The 19,466-nt window shown below is 42.2% G+C and overlaps 1 protein-coding gene and 1 non-coding gene across 2 annotated transcripts in view; both read left to right on the top strand.

Moving 5' to 3' along the window:
* Window positions 1–2,190: 2,190 nt before the first annotated feature.
* LOC145401652 (uncharacterized) overlaps window positions 2,191–19,466 on the top strand; it is a 39,169-nt gene continuing 21,893 nt past the window's right edge. Inside the window, exon 1 of the mRNA XM_080273843.1 lies at window positions 2,191–2,343. Within this exon, the coding sequence (XP_080129969.1) occupies window positions 2,191–2,343 (153 nt within the window). The remainder of the gene's footprint in view (window positions 2,344–19,466) is intronic.
* Window positions 17,482–17,600, top strand: LOC145401828 (5S ribosomal RNA). The gene has a single exon (XR_013897670.1). It is a non-coding gene; the product is annotated as a 5S ribosomal RNA (ribosomal RNA).

The raw sequence follows: 19,466 nt of genomic DNA, 5'->3' as shown, positions 1-19,466 counted from the left end.
CTCATTTTTTGTTTTTGCTTTCTCCCTCTTCTCTTTCAGTAATTCCAGTTCCTCTTGTGTTAGGCATCTTTTTATCCATATATTTTTGAACTCCTCTTTTTCCAAAAGATTTTTTACATTTTTTAGTATCTCCTCCACAGTGTTTACACTCGGGAAAGTCACCTTTAGAGGTCTTGTCTTGCTTTTCTCATATTTCCCCAACCTTTTGTGTCCCTTTATGTCTTTACTACAGATTTCCTCTGATACTTCTTTCAGTAAGCTCATTACATTTGCCATCTCCGTTTTTGTCTCTTGTGATCTTATTTTTTACTTCTTCCTCTTCTATACCAGTAATTACTATAGATTTGTTTATATCTACTGAATCTCTAACTAACTTTGGATTGTTTTGGATTATTCTTTTCACTTCCTGTTTAATGCTTTTTTCCTCCACCCTTGTTTCTAAGTCTTTCTTTACTTTCACCATTTCAGCATACGTGGTTTCCACATCATTTTTGTAGCTTTGCACAGCTTCATTCACCTGTGTTATCTTCTCCTCAATATCACTGCTTTGGTCTATCAGACTGCTTACTTGCCTAATTGTCTCTGTATCATTTTTGAACTCTTCCATAACACTCTTGTGATTGACTACTGTACTTGCCATTTCACTCATTTTCTTCCTAAGTGTACTCAATTCCTTTTTTAGTTCACTGATGGTTGTGTCTTTCTCGTTGGCCTCCCTTCCTAGTTTTTCTACTTCTTCCTTTTGCAAGTGCATCTGCTTCTTTATTTCATCAATTTCATTTTTGAAAGCCATTTCAAGTTTGTATACACGTTCAACCAGTCTATTGTGAGTCTCCACTTCAACCAGTTCTTGGTAGAAATCATCATCTTGCTTTCTACCTTTATCCCTTTTCTTTTCCAAATTTGCTTTACTAAAGTATGTGTCCATTTTGCAATACTAAAAGCACAGAGTACATGTACTTACATTCCCCGTGCAGCTGAAGTCTAAACAAACCTCAGCTGACTGAGCGCATTCTTCCGCCTCTTGGTTCTCTTTTCTGTTTGAACAAGTCTTGTTTAAACTTCTTCTTATTTTTTTTCTTTTAATAATGAAAAATCATTTAGTCTAACCTGGTACAGAGCTTGACTCATATAAAGATACTAATTTAGGTAATGCCACTGGCCGTGCTGGTTCGGTACGGAGCGCCGACGTCGCACGTCTGCTATCTCTGACTCCCACTGTGTGTGTGTGTGTAATTCACAGGGTCGGTCAGGATCACTTGATGGTCGTGATCGTCAGCTTTTACCCTCCCGGAAGGGAGCTGAGAGCTCATATAGTCCGATCTAAAGGCAAGGCTGTGACCTTCACACACCCGTCCCCTTGCTCCAGGGGGACAGTAACCACCCACTTCGTCAGTGAAACTTTTCACAACCTGAGCGAGGCGCGAACTCCCGTCTACCAGATGGGAAGCGAGAACGTTACCACTGCACCAGCGAGCGGTGTGTGTGTGTGTGTGTGTGTGTGTGTGTGTGTGTGTGTGTGTGACTGAAGGGAGAGAGATTGTACAGAGTACTGAAGAAGAAAATGAACAATAAAACAAACTTATGTTCCCTCTTAATTCTCTCAAGGGAACATAAATCCCAACTTCCAAGAAAGACCTAGCAAGTTAATTCAGGTTTTTAGAGGCATTTCTCTAAGTATTATGAAAACTTGTCAACATATTCCACCTTTCTTCCCATCACGGCTCGGAACACCAACTCTCCATATCTCATATCCCATAGTATCAAAGAGTGGACAGGAACATGCAATGCTACAGCGACAAGAGCACTGAATAATTGAGTAACAAAATATTCTCTTTTACTGCATCCTATAGATTCATGCAACCATTTCCACCTTACCTGGTGCAGGAAAGTTACACCATCACGTTTTTGCACCTATATAGCCAGATGGTGAACTTGTCCAATCAATCAGACATCCCTTAAATCCTTGACAATCATACTATGTCTCTATCATATAACTGTATTCAGCACTGTGTTGACACCTTGCAGTGGTTATGATAACGGCTACTTAATATTATACACAGTTCTAATTTTATCTACTGTTTTTACAATCAGGGAGCAGAATACCAACTATTCTCCACATCCCGCATACCACTGTATCAAAGGCTGTGGAGGGACATGCAATTCAACAACGATGAAAACAGTATGCGCATGGTTGTGGAGGGCACCTACTCTTATATCAAACAACGCAGCTTCCTTGTGCTTCAGATGCTGATGCACAACAGCAACCCCAAGAGAAAGACTGATCTATATGTGGCAACAGAGGAGTTCTTTCCAACCGGATCCGTGTGGTATCTGCCCAAAGTAAGTAACAGAATAAGAAACAGGAGTCATTTCTAGTATTCCATCCAGCTAATGTCAGATAATTTTCTCAGCTTAGGCAAAAGACATAGAAACGAGATGAAATGCACAGATATAGTACATGAATTTTACAGCATTGTAAGTATGGAACTATCATACTATATAAAACATAAAGAGGGACCTGTTGCTATATTTCGATCACTTAATGACAAGGAAAATGAGGAGTGAAAAGATACCAAGTTTTCAAAACATGATAGTGTTAAGCCAGCCCTTGATTGATATGGTTGTCAGTCAAGTTATTGCGAATAACAGTGGCTGTTACGTCGTGCAAAGAAACAAGAAGCTGTGCTAGGACACAGCAAACCTGTCCCTGGCAATCATTTTAGTGCTGACATATAAACCCAAAAGGATATCTAGTCAAAAATGACACATATCAAGTTTGGAGTAAATCGAGCGATAATTGTCAATTTTATGCGCACATGAAATTTTAGACCTGACCCACCTGACACTGACCCCCCCCCTCCTACGGTTAACTGGGATGTGACCCCCTCCCCCCGATGTAATGAGGCATGCTATAGGACGCAGATTTGAAAGATGCAACTTTAGGTTTTGGTTTCAAGTCGATATGATGAAACTGAAAGGAGTTATGGCAAAAAAAAAATGTCTTTTACCCATTCCCCCCTCTTTTTTTTTTTTTTTTTTTTTTAAAATTTTGGGCTCAATTTGGCCCAAAATTTAATGAAGGGATCAGAAAGTCATAGCCCATCAACCCTGTAGTTGTAGTTAAAATCGCACTGGTAGTTTTCACGTAAAATGGTTAACAGATAAACAGACAAACAAATGAAGAGACAAACAAACTGAGTGAAAACTATACCCGTCCCCAAGCCCTTCCGGGGTGGGGACGGGTAAAATATCTATCTCTCTATCTATATACCTAGGCTGCTTCCCCCATGGAAAGGGAGGTAGCCGAGACAGGACGACACACTCCCCATTTACTTATCCATTCAAACACAGTCATTCACATCTTAGCCCCAAAGGGGAGAAGGGACAGATCCTCACCGCACCACACCACACATGGGTCAGCTGCACAGTGCAATCAGTGACATCCGCAGCAGGGCCAGACAGCAGAGCTGGTTTACCCCTGCCACATCATAATAGACCCATCCTCTTACTCGCACCTGACCTGACTAGCTAATCAGACCAAATGCGGAAGAATATCCCCTCAGGGCTGCGTCATCATTTATTCATTCACAGTTTCTCTCCATTTATTTCTGTCACGCACAGCCACTCTTCCTTGCCCAACAGACATCCCTCTCGCATCCAGTGCTCTCTTCACACTGTCCATCCATCCTATTCGTGGTCTCCCTCTCTTACACCTCTCACATCAGATCTAATTATCTTTTTCACCAATCGCTCATTATCCATTCTCTCCATATGCCCAAACCATCGAAACACCCTCTGCTCAACTCTACCAGCCATCTCCCGAACAACTCCAGTTCTCCTTCGCACTTCATCATTTCACACTCGATCCATACGCGTCACTCCACACATACTCCTCAGACACCTCATCTCCATTACATTCAAACCTTTCCTCTCTGCTACACCCATATTCCATGTTTCAGCCCCATATAACGCAGTCGGTACCACAACACCCTCATACAGCCTTCTCTTTACACCCATTCTAAGCGAACAACATCTAAACGCTTTTTTCATTCCTCACAGCACCTTTCCTACTTCATTTATTCTAAACTTCACTTCTGCATCTATTCTTCCATCCATAGCAACATGCGACCCTAAATATTAAAAACACTCTACCTCCTCAAGCAACTCACCATTCAATACTATATTCATCCCCCTACCATCTACCAACCTCGTACACTTCATCACTTTACTCTTATTCTCATTTACATTCAATTTCCTCCTTTCATACACCCTTCCAAACTCCTCTACCAACTGTCTCAATCTCTTCTCTGAATCAGCCACCAGTGCAGTATCATCTGCAAACAGCAGCTGCTTAAGATTCCACTCTCCACCATCGGCATTCACCAGACTCAGACCTCCACCTAAAACACTTGCATTGACCTCTCTTACAACACCATCCATCTAAATATTAAACAACCAAGGCGACATCACACATCCCTGTCGCAGCCCCACTCTCACGGGAAACTAATCACTCACAGCATTTCCCACTTTTCACCCTTTTTAGTAACCTACCATCAAGTCCATGCAATCTTAAAACAGTCCACAAAGCCTCCCTATCAATTCTGTCATATGCTTTCTCTAAATCCATGAATGCCCAAAACACATCCTTGCCTTTCGCTAAATACTTTTCACACACTTGTCTCACAGCAGACACCTGATCCACGCATCCCCTCCCTCTCCTAAATCCACACGCTCATCACCAATTACTCCCTCTGTACCCTCTCTAACTCTCATGATTAACACTCTACCATACACCTTACCTACAACACTCAACAGACTTATACCCCTAAAGCTAGCACATTCATACCCTTGCCTTTATACAGTAGGACCACACAAGCACTTGCCCAGTCAATTGGCACCATACCTTTCACAAAGCACACATTCAACAATCTTACCAACCAGTCAAGAATAGTCACTCCACCACCCTTCAGGCATTCAACAGCACACCCATCCATACCTGCAGCTTTCCCTGTTTTCATCTCCTTTACTGCCTTCTCCACTTCCTCTTTCGTGATGAAAGAATCACTCAACTCCCCCAACACATTTATTCCTTGCACCATTCCATCTGCCACAATCTCAGTCACCCTTTCCTCCTCTACATTTAGCAATCTTTCAAAATACTCTGCCCATCTCTTCCTTACCGCATCAATCTCAATTAACATCCTTCCATCCTCTGCTTTTATTCGCTCTTCCTTCCCTGACTCTCCCCTTCGTACCCTTTTCACCTCCTTCCAAAACATTTTCTTATTCTGTTGAAAATTCTCAGTCAGCCGCCTACCCCACCTCTCATCTGCTGCCACTTTAACATCATGCACAGCTCTTCTTGCCTTATTCCTCCTTTCCTTATACCTCTCATATGACACCTCATCCTTCCTTTGCAGCCACACTTCATATGCACGTCTCATCTCTGCCACAGCCATACTTACTTCCTCTGTCTGACCATTACCTGGTGGAGGGAAAGTTAAGAGTAGGTATGAGATGGGTGAGAGCTAGGAGGGTTAGGTGTGGCAGGGAGGTTTTGAAAGTGAGTGAGTTGGATAAAAGAGAGAAAATGATAGAGTATCAGGAGAAATTGAAAGATGAGTGGAAAGCAGTGAAAGATCAGGAAAATGGCAGTGTGGAGGAGGAATGGCAGTTGTTTAAGAGTGCTGTGGTGGGGCATGCAGAAGAGGTGTGTGGTGTGAGACGTGTGGGTAGAATATGGCATCAATAATTCAGCTTTTCTAATATATTAACCATTTACAGCCTCACGTCTCACTACGGTGACATTTTGGGTAGTTTTCAAATCTTAAATAATAAGGGAATCCCAAGTTTCGCAACTATGAGCCGAAGCAAAGGGCGGTATGCTTAGTAAGAACTCTCCACTAGATAAAAGGTGAAGCAATCCTGCGCTCTGGAGGGTTAACACCAGTGCTCCCCAAGCAAGTGTGGGACTGTGGGTGTTATATTTTGATCAATGAGTGTGTGTTCTTACCTTACCTAATTGTATATTTACAGGAATGAGCCAAGCTCATACTGCCCTATGTATTAAACCATTTTTATCATATATACTATTAAATTTATGACCAGTTTTGGCACAAAGTATTTCATTCGGTAGTGCATTCCATTGATCAATTGCCCTGCTTGGGAAATTGAATTTCCTTACGTCTTTATCACCTCTCTTCAAATTTACGCAGTTTTTTGCACTGTCCTCTTCCTGATGCTTCTCATAGGTCGGGGGTTGGGAACCATTCTCCTATTAAAGGCCATTAGGATATTTTTTACATCATTCGCGGGCCATACAAATTTATCAACATAAAATCAACTGTAGCCCAGTACATAAAATATTAATACCGGTATATACAGTCTCTCTCTCTCTCTCTCTCTCTCTCTCTCTCTCTCTCTCTCTCTCTATCTATCTATCTATCTATATATCTATATATCTATCTATATATCTATCTATATCTCTATATATATATATATATATATATATATATATATATATATATATATATATATATATATATATATATATATATATATATATATATATATATATATGACATGTAGAGGTGTACGATATTTTTTTTTTTATGCGAGGAAGAAGGAACCAAAGGCCAAGAGCCCGCAGTAACAGTTCCCTCCAAGAGAAAAACAAAATACAATACAGAACCAAATTCAAGATCCAATCATTTTGAGATGCCTGGACACACTGCGTTTGAAAGACTGGAGATCATAGGCAGCAGGAAATACAGACAGAGGGAGACAGTTCCAGAGCTGATCTGGTGCATAAATGAAAGACTGGGAGTATCGGTTAACTCTTGCATTAGAGAGTTGGACAGAAAAGGGATGAGAGTTTCCTGCCAGACGGGTGCTACGCGCCTGTCGTAGAGGTGGAGGTATGCAAGCAGACAGTTCAGAGGAGCAGTGACCATTAAAGTAGCGTTAGAAAAGAGATAAAGATGCAACAGTGCGGCGAAGAGAGAGAGGTTGAAGGGAGTCAGTAAGAGGAGGAGAGTTAATGAGATGAAAAGCCTTTGACTCCACCCTATTGAGAAGAGCTGTATGTGGGGAGCCTCCCCACACATGAGAGTTGTACTCCACACAGGGACGGATAAAACCCCTGTATAGAGTCAAATATTGTGCAGGGGTAAAGAAAGAGCGGAGTCGGCTTAGCACACCCAATCTCTTGGAAGCAGATTTTACAAGAGATGTAATATGATCTTTCCAAGATAAGTCCCGAGTAAATGAAACCCCAAGCATGTTCAAGGATGATGCAGGATATTATTAAACATTAGTGGGTATACCTGTGGAAGACTTTGTCGGGTTGATAGGTGTAAGAACTGAGTCTTAGATGCATTAAAAACAACCATATTATTTTTACCCCAGTCAGAGATACGAGCCAAGTCAGACATTAGGTGTGCCATAGCCTCATCCCTTTTTGTTGAAGTAACTGTTGAGATGGGTGTTGTGGGAACCAAATGGAAAGGTGAAGGGTGGAGTCATCAGTGTATGAGTGGATAGGGTTAGATGTACAGCTTAGAAGATCATTGATAAATAAAAGGAAGAGAGTTGGTGATAGGACAGAGCCCTGAGGAACACCACTGTTGATAGATCTAGGAGAAGAACGATGGCCGTCTACAACAGCAGCTGTAGAACGACCAGAAAGGAAGTTAGCGATGAGGGCACAGATAGAAGGATAGAAACCGTAGGAGGGCAGTTTGGAAATTAAAGATTTATGCCAGACTCGATCGAAAGCCTTTGAGATGTCAAGTGCAATGGCAAAGCTTTCGCCAAAGTCCCGAAAGGAGGATGACCAGGAGTCCGAAAGGTAGGTGAGAAGATCGCCAGTGGAGCGTCCCTGACGGAACCCATACTGACGATCGGAAAGAAGGTTGTGATAGGAAAGATGCCTTAAAATTTTTCTATTGAGAATTGACTCGAAAACTTTTGAAATGCAGGACGTTAAAGCAATTGGACGATAGTTGGAGGGTTGGGAGTGGTCACCTGCGATTGGCTGAATGAGAGCAAACTTCCAGCAAGAAGGAAAGGTACAAGTTGACAGACAAAGGCGAAAGAGTTTGCCTAGGCAGGGTGTAAGCACAGAAGCACAGTTCTTGAGAACAACAGGAGGGACCCCATCAGGCCCATATGCCTTGTTAGTACTGAGGCCAGTGATGGCAAAAAATACATCAACTGAAGAAATTTTAATGTCAGCCATGAGGAAGTCAGAGAGGGGAAGTGATGGAGGAACAGCACCGGAATCGTCTAAGGTGGAATTGGAGGAGAAAGTCTGTGCGAAGAGATATGCTTTATCAGTAGAAGAAATAGCTACAGAACCATCAGAGTAGAAAAGAAGAGGGAAGGATGATGAGGTAAAGTTGTTAGAAAGATTTTTGGCAAGGTGCCAGAAGGAGCGGGAAGAATTTGAGTTAGAGAGTTGAGAGCATTTAGTCTGGATGAAATTATTTTTAGTAGAGCGAAGAACAGACTTAGCACGATTCCGGGCAGAAACGTAAAGATGATGTGATTCAGGGGTGGGTTGGCTCTGGTACCTTTTGTAGGCCCTCTCCTTGTTGCGGACAGCATTAGAACAAGCGTGATTAAACCAAGGCTTTCTTGCGTTAGTCAAAGGATATGAGAAAGGAATGTATGCTTCCATGCCCGAGAGAATAACCTCCGTAATGCGCAAGGCACACTCAGATGGCTCCCGACCATGGAAGCAATAATCATTGCAGGGAAAATCAAAGAAGTACTGCCTGAGGGCCTCCCAGTCCGCAACTCCAAAATGCCACAGACGACGTTTCCCTGGAGGGTCCACAGGCCGTACTGGAGTGATAGGACAGGTTAAGGTAATAAGGTTGTGATCGGAGGAGCCCAACGGAGAGAAAAGATTAACAGAGTAAGCAGAAGGATTAGTTGTGAGGAAGAGGTCAGGTATGTTGGAGCTCTCTCCAAGCCGGTCAGGGATACAGGTAGGGTGCTGTACAAGCTGCTCTAGGTCATTAAGGATAGAAAAGATGTAGGCTTATTCACCAGGTGGATCCGTGAAAGGAGAGGAGAGCCAAAGGTGGTGGTGAACATTGAAATCTCCTAGAATGGAGATTTCAGAGAAAGGAGAAATGGATAGAATGTGTTCCATCGTAGAAGTAGGATAGTCGAAGAATTTTTGATAGTCAGTAGAATTAGGGGATAAGTAAACAGCACAGATATATTTAGTCAGAGAATGACAGGAAAGCTGAAGCCAGAGTGTAGAGAATTCAGAAGAATCGAGTTCAGGAACACGAGAGCAAGATAAGTCGTTGCACGTATATACACAACAGCCACCTTTGGCTTTGAAATGAGTATAGAGAAAGTAGGAGGATATAGAAAAGGGTTTGCTGTCAGTTGCCTCAGACAGCTGAGTCTCCGTTAGAAAAAGAAGGTGAGGTTTAGAGGAGGAGAGGTGGTGCTCAACAGAGCGAAAGTTAGAGGAAAGGCCGCGAATGTTGCAGAAATGAAGAAGAAGAGAGTCAGACAGTGGTTCCAGGCACCTCGAGTCGTCATCGGGAGGACTACTGGGCCTTAGGAGCAGGCTGAGAAGCCTATGCCCAGAGTCGAGCACATAATATATATATATATATATATATATATATATATATATATATATATATATTATTAACATAACGGAGGAAGGAAAAACAAATGAATAAAAAAAAATAATCCTTGCACCAGATTACTGGTGTCCTCTGGTTATAAAATATCTGTAACAGTTAGACTTGAACACCTGTGGGTTGAAATTTAGAGGGAAACAACTCTGGGGATGCGAGTTCCAAAGAGATGCAGTTCGGAGAACGAAAGAATTCTGATAGGCAGAAGTTCTGCAATATGGCTGAGTGACACTCCAGTCATGAGCGCTACCAGATGCCCGTGTAGCACGAGGGAAAGCATGGAGAAGTGGCACCATGGACGCAACTTTGTCTGAGCATTTGCCAAAAAAATATCTGTAAAATAATGCAAGGGAGGCAACATTCCTTCTTACTTGCAGAGGTGGTAGTTTATTTGTAATGGAAAGGTTGTTAATATTCTAACAGCTTTGTTTTTACTTTTGTCTACTTGTTTTAATGCAACCTTTCCACATCCATTCCACAAGGGTGAGCAATATTCAAGCTGAGAGCGCACATAACACTTATAAATTATAGCTAACTACTAGTCAGTGAAGAAGTTTCAGACTCTGTACATTAATCCAAGTTTCTTTAAGGCGGTTTTAGCAAGTGATCTGACATGAGAGGTCCAGCTGAGGGCATTGTTAAGTGAAACCCCAAGAATTTCAATACTTTTGGAGATGGGAATATTAGTAACACTGAAGGTAATATACGAATCTGGCAATATCTGTCTGTTAGTAAATTGTATATATTTAGTTTTACTAGCATTAAATGAGACAAGGTTGTTTTGTCCCCATTCACTGATCGTAGATAGGTCTTGATTTATGGAGATGGCTGTAATGAGTTGAGAGGTAGAGATTTTAGACTTTGTAAATGGGTGTCTGAGTGTGAATGAACTATGTAGTGTTGAGTCATCTGAGTATGAGTGGATGGGATTGTGGGTGACAGATAAGAGATCATTAAAATGAACCAGTAATAGGGTTGGAACCAGAACTGACCCCTGCGGCACGCCGGCGCTAATTGAGTGGAAATTGGAATATACATCATCTACTTTTACTCTTATTTTCCTGTCACTAAGATATGAAGAAATTAAAAGAACAAAAGACGTTAGTCCTTAGCAAGGGAGTTAGGACAGCAGGGAACAGTGCCATACTCTGTCAAAAGCTTTAGAAATATCAAGGGTTATTGCATGAGTTTCTCCATGTAGATCAATTGATTGATGGATGGTATGAGTTAGGAGATTGAGTATGTCAATGGTGGATCTTTCGTGACGAAAACCATATTGTCTACACTAATTAAGTTGTTGGAGTCAAGATGTTTAACAATGTGCTTATTATTTAAGGTTTCAAATAACTTACCAAGAAAAGCAGTGGCAGCCATTGGTCTGTAATCAGAGGGGTCAGAGGAACTTCCTTTCTTCGGAATTGGGTGGATATTGGCTTCTTTCCATTAATATGGGAATGAAGAAGTACGTATGCATAGTTTGAATAATTTAGTTAGAACAGAGGCAGTTCAGGTTCATGGGTTTATGAAATTGCATTTATGAACTGCCTCACAGGCCAGATGAAATGGTATTGCGGGCCTTATACGGCCCGGAGGCCGGACGTTGCCCAACCCTGCCATAGGTTATGTATTCATTTATGTCATTTTCTCATTCCCTGAGATGGATTTATATAGCATTATCATGTCTCCTCTTTTCCTTTTCACAGTAATATGGTATTTTTAATTTTTTCTAGCTTTCCTTCATAGCTTAGATCCCTTAAGCTTGGTACCCATTTTGTATCTGCCCTTTGTATTTCTTCAGTCTTATTATTTTTTTTAATTATTATTATTATTATTTTTTTTAGATGATTCCAGACTACTGATGCATACTCCAGGGTTGGTCTGATGAATGACGTTAATATCTTTCTCAACATGTCTTCATTTATATATGTGACTGCTATTTTCATATTAGCAAACAGTGTATACATGTTACGTGCCTTCTCACTGATGTGGTCAGCCGGAGGCAGTCTGTTATTGATAAACACTCCTAGGTCCTTCTCTCTTTCTTTGTAAGGTTGAACTTCCTAATTTATAATCCCAGTCTGGTCTTTTTTCACTTTTACCACCCTTAATTATATGACACTTGCCGACATTATATTCCATTTGCCATTTATTGCTTCATTCATGAAGTTTATTTATTTCTTCTTGTAGCTCTCTGCAAGAATCTGTTAATAGTTTTCCTTTGTATTTTTGCATCATCACCAAACATTTTTAGAAAGCTTCCATTCCCTGTGGCGGGGGAGACGCAATCTGGCTGCACTGTGGGATGGTACTACTACTCTGCGGCCAGGTTGTGTTAGGAAGAATACTGCCCCCGTATTCCCTGCGTGTCGTAAAAGGCGACTAAAGGGGAGGGGTGGGTGAACTAGGGACCCCCTACTCTGTTTTTTAGTTCCTAAAAAAAGAGACAGGCCAGAGAAAGGGATGAGGGACTTAGTTATCCCCCTACCCTGAAGATTGGGTCTATGAATGTGCGTGGATGTAGTACGATTGGGGCTAAACGGGTGGAGATTAGGAGAATGTTTGTGAGAAGAAGGTTGGATGTGTTAGGTTTGGGTGAAAGAAAGATGAAAGGGAAAGCTGAGTCTGAGTTTGGAAGTGTGAATGGAAGATTGCCAGGTGTTGATACAGGGCAAGAGAAAGTCTGGCCTTGTTAGTGAGTCCGGAAGTACAGCAGTTTGTGATTGAATGGAAGGAGGTGTCATCGAGACTGATGTGGGTGAAAACGAAATTTGAACGTGAGTTGTGGGTGTTTGTGAGTGCATATGGGCCTGGTAGTGAAAGGGATGAAGAGAGGGAGTCTATCTGGAACGATATTGATGAGTGTCTGCAGAATTTTGGAGCGAATGTGAATGTGGTAATGATGGGATATCTCAATGCTAGAGTAGGAAATGTAACAGTTGAAGATGTAGCTGGTATGCATGCTGTGCCTGGAAGAAATGAAAATGGGGAACGAATGATAGGGATGTGCACTGAACGAGAGATGGTGATTGGAAATACCTTGTTTGAAAAGAAAGATATTTATATGTATATATGGGTGAGACAGGAGGGTGAAAGGGTTGTTGATAGTACACTGATGGACTATGTGGTTGTGTCCAGGAATGTAGTAGGAAGATTGCTGGATGTGAGAGTTTTGAGAGGGGAGGGTGGAGGTATGTCTGACCACTACCTGGTGGAGGGGACTTAAGAGTAGGTAAGAGATGGGTGAGAGCTATGAGGTTCTGAAAGTGAGTGAGTTGGATAAAAGAGAGAAAATGATACAATATCAGGAAAAATTGAAAGATGAGTGGAATGGAGTGAAAGATCAGGAAAATGGCAGCGTGGAGGAGGAATGGCAGTTGTTTAAGAATGAAGTGGTGGGGCATGCAGAAGAGGTGTGTGGTGTGAGACGAGTGGGTGGTGGTGTTAGAAAAGGAAGTGAATGGTGGTGCGACGAAGTAAGTATGGCTGTGGATGAGAAGAGACGTGCATATGAAGTGTAGCTGCAGAGGAAGGATGAGGTGTCATATGAGAGGTATAAGGAAAACAGGAATAGGGCGAGAAGGGCTGTGCGTGATGCTAAAGTGGCAGCAGATGAGTGGTGAGGTAAGCGGTTGACTGAGAATTTTCAACAGAATACGAAAATGTTTTGGAAGGAGGTGAAATGTGTGCGAATAGGAGAGTCTGGGAAGGAAGAGTAAGTAAAAGCAGAGGATGGAAGGATGTTAATTGAGATGGATAAGGAGGAAAGGGAGGCTGAGATTGTGGTGGATGGAAGGGTGCAAGGAATAAATTGCTGGGAGAGTTGAACGATTCTTTGATCACGAAGGAAGAAATGCACGAGGCAGTAAAGGAGATGAAAACAAAGAAAGCTGCAGGTATGGATGGGTGTGCTATGGAATTTCTGAAAGGTGGTGGAGCGACAATTGTTGACTGGTTAGTAAGACTGTTGAATGTGTGCTCTGTCCAAGGTATGGTGCCAATTGACTGGGCAACTGCTTGTGTGGTCCCGCTGTATAAGGGTAAGGGTGATAAATATGAATGTACTAGCTTTAGAGTTATAAGTCTGTTGAGTGTTGTAGGTAAGGTGTATGTTAGTGTTAATAAAGTGAATCAGAGAGAGTACAGAGGGAGTGATTGGTGATGAGCAGCGTGGCTTTAGGAGTGGGTGAGGCTGCATGGATCAGGTGTTTGCTGTGAGACAGGTGTGTGAAAAGTATTTAGTGAAATGTAAGGATGTGTTTTGGCGTTCATGGATTTAGAGAAAGCGTCTGATAGAATTGATAGAGAGGCTTTGTGGACTGTTATAAGATTGTATGGACTTGATGGTAGGTTACTAAAAGGAGTGAAACGTTTTTATGTAAATAGTATGGCGTGTGTAAGAGTGGGAGATACTGTGAGTAATTGGTTTCCTGTGAGAGTGGGGCTGCGACAGGGATGTGTGATGTTGCCTTGATTGTTTAATATTTATATGGGTGGTGTTGTAAGGGAAGTGACTGCAAGAATGTTAGGTGGAGGTCTGAGTCTGATGAATGTTGATGGTAGAGTGGAATCTGAAGCAGCTGCTGTTTCCAGATGATACTGCACTGGTGGCTGATTCAGAGAAGAAATTGAGACAGTTGGTAGATGAGTTTGGAAGGGTGTGTGGAAGAAGAAAATTGAAAGTAAATGAGAATACGAGTAAAGTGATGAAGTGTACGAGGTTGGTATATGGCAGGAGGATGAATATAGTTTTGAATGGTGAGTTGCTTGAGGAGGTAGAGTGTTTTAAGTATTTAGGGTCACATGTTGCTGTGGATGGAAGAATAGATGCAGAAGTGAAGTTTAGAATGAATGTAGTAGTAAAGGTGTCGGGAGGAATGAAAAAAGTGTTTAGATGTCGTTCGCTTATAATGGATGTAAAGAGAAGGTTGTATAAGGGTGTGGTACCGACTGCATTACACAGGGCTGAAACATGGAATATGGGTGTAGCAGAGAGGAAAAGTTTGAATGTAATGGTGATGAGGTGTCTGAGGAGTTTGTGTGGAGTGACGCATATGGATCGAGTGAGAAATGATGAAGTGCGAAGGAGAACTGGAGTTGTTTGGGAGATAGGTGATCGAGCTGAGCAGAGGGTATTGCAATGGTTTGGGCATATGGAGAGAATCGATAATGAGCGATTGGTGAAAATGATAAGTAGATCTGATGTGAGAGATGGAATGCTGAGAGTAAGACCACGAATGGGATGGATGGACAGGTGAAGAGAGTACTGGACGTGAGAGGGATGTCTGTTGAGCAAGGAAGAGTGGGTGTGCGTGATAGAAATGAATAGAGAGAAACTGTGAATGAAAAAATGATGACACAGCCCTGAGGGGATATTCTCCCACATTTTGTCTGATCAGCTGATCAGTTCAGGTGCGAGTGAGGGGATGAATCTGTTATGATGTGGCAGGGGTAAACCAGCTCTGCTGTCAGGCCCTGCTGCAGGTGTCACTGATTGCACTGCACAGTTGAACCTTGTGCGTTGTGGTGCGGTGAAGATCTGTCCCTTCTCCCCTTTGGGGCTAAGATGCGAATAATTGTGAGTGGATGAGTAGATCGGGAGTGTGTCGTCCTGTCACAGCTATCTACCTTTCCTTGGGGAAAGCAGCCTAGATATATAGATAGATAGACTATGTCATTTATATATACTAAAAGGTGCTGGTAATGTGAAAAGCCAGGACATCAGAAAGTGGATTGCAGGAAGTGGAAGAGAGAACAGAAGATCAGGGGATGTAACCTCCACCAGGAGGCCACCATCCCCCTGAGGTGACATCTTTGGCTCCCTCCCACAGATCAATATAATTTCCCAATGAATGGTGAAAATGTCACGGGCACTAATTGGTTGACCACCTACGGTACGGATTACATAATATCTTGGGAAATCTGTCCTTTGAATAACACCCAGAAGGACTTCGCGGGTAGGTCCACAAGATGGTGGTAATTGGCAATGGCATTTTGTCTTATCTTGTTTCCCTGAGCGTGAACTATTGGAACCTGGTAGGTAGGGCTCCAGGGTCGCTATATGTGATGGGCCACCCGGTCGTACAGGTGTCCCACACAAAGGAGGTCGTGAAGAATTGCCAAGGACAGAACCAGGGTCATCAACAGAAGATAAATGAACAGATGCCATACTACAAGGACCACCTTCATTCCCCTACCCCTCTACCCACAGCAGAGTCCAACAAGGGGAGATCAGTTGCCAGGGATGACACCACTGGCGACCCTAGAGGTAGTGGGAGAGTATACGCAAGTAACCACTGGGGGACCTGGACAAGGGTGACTCCAGGACGATAGGAGCCACCAAGGCCCCCAATTCTCGCTTGACCCTAGCCAATGCATGACCAGCCGACTGACCTAGCTGGGCCCAACCAGACCGCCCATCTAGCCAGAATAAGGGACCAAAGAGGTGTATTGCTAGGGCGCATCGTGCAGCATCGCTCAACCTCCAGGACTCCCGTCTCCTAGTATCACGGGACGCCACGCATGGCAAACACGTGGGGGGGCACAGTACACCCCTAGATGCCAAATGGGCAGGGATTAACATCACCAGCAGGCCTCCTCTACCAGTGATGTAGGGGGTGCTTGGTCCACGAGATCGACAAATGCTGAACCCTACAAAGGTAGGCATGCCTCCGAAGTAGGTGGCACTGCCAACCACGCTTCAAACCCTGCCACCACATCAAGGTGACCCCCTGCAGTGGGGCGAAAGAAGGGACAGTCACCGAAGCTGCAGAGCCCATGGGACGGGCCTTACACTGTGTTGGACCACCTATCAGATGTAACGTATCAGATTTGGGGAGCCAGGAAGTTTCGTCAAAAGGTGGTACATGTGAATCATCTGTGGCAGTACCATGGGCCAGTGCAGTACAGCTGGGATGTCTCCGAGGCATAGTGCTCACCCATAGCCGAGGATGTTGAGAAGGACCAAGGAGCTGAGGTGCAAGAGGATGGTGACAGTTTCCCAAGACAAGATATGAATCAAGATGGGGGGCCAAGACCTTCCAGGAGGAGTGGACTGTGTGGAGGAGCAAGGACATCGTCAGAAGCACCACAAAAGAAGACCTGATAAGTTGAAGGATCATTTTGTGTATAGTTAGATGTTCCATCAAGATTAAGGTTTATGTTTGTATATACTGTGTAGTTTTGCTGACAAAGACCTAGGGAGGGGGTAGTGTTAAGAAGTGAGATTTGCCAGTTAGGTAGCCGAGATTTTTCTCAATGTTTCCTGACGTTTACGGTAGCTAGTTCCGGTACGAGTCAGTTGCCAGTTTGCCTGCTGTTTGTGAGTGTAGTTATTTCGTAAGGTGTACATTAATTTTTGTGCTCTTTTTCTTTATAATGTTTTATTTAAGTGACTGCTTGTTAAATTATGTATTTAAGTTGGTATGGTAAATGATTTAGAGTGTTATGTAACGTAAGAAAACTCTGGCATGTTTTAATATCTCCAAGTTGGCTATTGTTGTTCTCATAGAATGTAGAAGTTTCTCGAATAATGCAAGCTTATATAAAGATGGGATAGAGACTTTTTCAAGTTTAGTCAGTTTTCAGTTGAGTTTGAGTGTTGGTGCAGTGTCAGTGTAGTTTGTATATTTTTCGGCACTTGTGAAAACAGTGATGTCATTATTGAAGTTTGTATATAATCAGAACTGGTAATAACAGTGAAGTGTTGTCAAGCATAAAGTGTAATAGCAATTAGTAAAGTTTATATAGCTCCAGTGCTTGTGACAACAGAAAAGTGAAGTTGGAAAGAATTAAATGGAATTACCTGGAAAATGCCAACGGCCATACCACGTTGAGTACACCGCTTCCCGTCCGATCAGCGAAGTTAAGCAACGTTGGGTCTGGTTAGTACTTGGATGGGTGACCGCCTGGGAACACCAGACGCTGTTGGCATCCCTACGTGTCAAGTGGGGTTGGTGGAGGATTAGTGCCCCTCCCTGTAAAACAATTAACTCAAAGCCATTGGCCACCCCGTCTGGGATACATGGCGTCTGGCAATGAATGCATGAATGAACCTGGAAAATAAAGAGAGTGACCTTTATGGAGCCAGTGTTTATTTTTGCCTCAGCTGATCTTGTGTACTGTACACCTAAAGGCCGACCATAGGAAGAACAGATCACTGGGCAACGTCCTTCCCGTACTGAACTACTGCTGTTGGAGCCTGAGGCAGTGTGGGACGCGGACATATTATGCTTTTCCGTTGTCTAATTTACTTACCTCTTTGCTTCTTTTTCTTATATTTGTTTATCATATGTGTGGGCCTGCATGTTCCATTTCATTTCTTTCAAAAGTATTTTCTTCTGTACAAACTGATTGGAAATTATTACTTAGTCCTTCACAAATATCTCTCTTCTGTATAGATGAACACTCTCATCTGTAATGAATTGTATTTTATCTTTAACTTTGGTTTTGCTTCGGTTGTAGGTGTAAAATAGCTTAGGTTGACCACAACTTTTATATATATTGTCTTCTTAAAACTGTCTTTGAGTTTCTTTTCTTATCGTTGTATAATGATTTCTTCCCTGTTTATAGGTGATATTTTATTGTAGCCATCGCCGAGTGTTTCCAAAATTTTTTTTTAGATTGTAGGAATTTTAAGGAAAGAATGTTCGGTTCTCGTCGGGGATGGCAGAGAAACATAAAGATGAGTCTGGGGTTTGATTGTAAGTTATTTCTCCAGAGGGAGTATCTCACAGGAGCAGTACTGAGGCGAGAGTGGTTTTATGCCTGCTAACTCCATGTGCTCTATTCCTGCTTTTCCCACCGTCTCTCTCTCTTTCTCTCTCTCTCATTTCCCCTGTATACGACTGGTTGTGTCATGTGTAATGACGTGTGTGTGTGTGTGTGTGTGTGTGGAACTTTCCGAGTCTGTGGAAGTTTCCATCAGGCATCATAGTGTGCTATGTGCAAAATTCCCAGCTGCAGAATGTGCAGCGTTGTTTTCTCTAGATCTCTCGCTTTAGCACAACTTTCTTCAAACCTCTATATTACATATTGACAATATATTCATTACTAGCTATTGTATAGTGTGTTATGATATTTTAGTGTCCTGACATTACTCGGTCATGCTTAGCTGGCGTACCTATGACCTCATATAGTTATAAATTACATATTTTGTTAACGCCTATTAATACATGGTGTTCATCACAATATAGTATTGACAAAATAATATTGAAAAACCATAACACAGTGTATGGAGTAAATATATGGTAATAAAAACTGAATATAGAACATTGCATTGTAATGATAATGTATATATGCATTTATACAATGGTAATATAATGGCAGTAGCATGCAAAGACTATAGTAAGAACGAGACATACTAATATAATTCTGTTAGATTCCTCTTCCATTCTGTGTTGTAATGCTCTTAAACTCTGGATTGTACTTTCTGCCAGGTCTTCATATTTATCTCTTTCCGAGGTGTTTGTTTTGGGTGGCATGTATAAATTTGCCACAATTACTTTCTCTTCAGTTGTGTTAATCTCTACTGCAATCACTTGTATTCGTGAGAGTATATCTAGTTCTATTTCTTTGACTTGTGCAATGTTGTTTGTTAAGATTATAATTACTCTTCCCTTTTCCTTAAATTTCTGTCTCTTCTCCATATATTTTATTCCTCTATGCTTAGGGTATCGTTTGATATCTTTTGGGTTATTTTTGTTTCTGATAGGCATAAAGTATGTGGTTCCTTTTCTCTGGTATAGTCTTCCATCTCTAATAATTTAGACATCATTCCAGCTACATTTGAGTACATCA

This window comes from Coenobita brevimanus, chromosome 56, assembly GCF_032717465.1.
Source record: "Coenobita brevimanus isolate Jiangsu-jjx chromosome 56, ASM3271746v2, whole genome shotgun sequence".
NCBI lineage: Eukaryota > Metazoa > Arthropoda > Malacostraca > Decapoda > Coenobitidae > Coenobita > Coenobita brevimanus.
The sequence above is the reverse complement of the archived record's forward strand: the minus strand, read 5'-3'. Positions and strand labels throughout refer to the sequence as shown.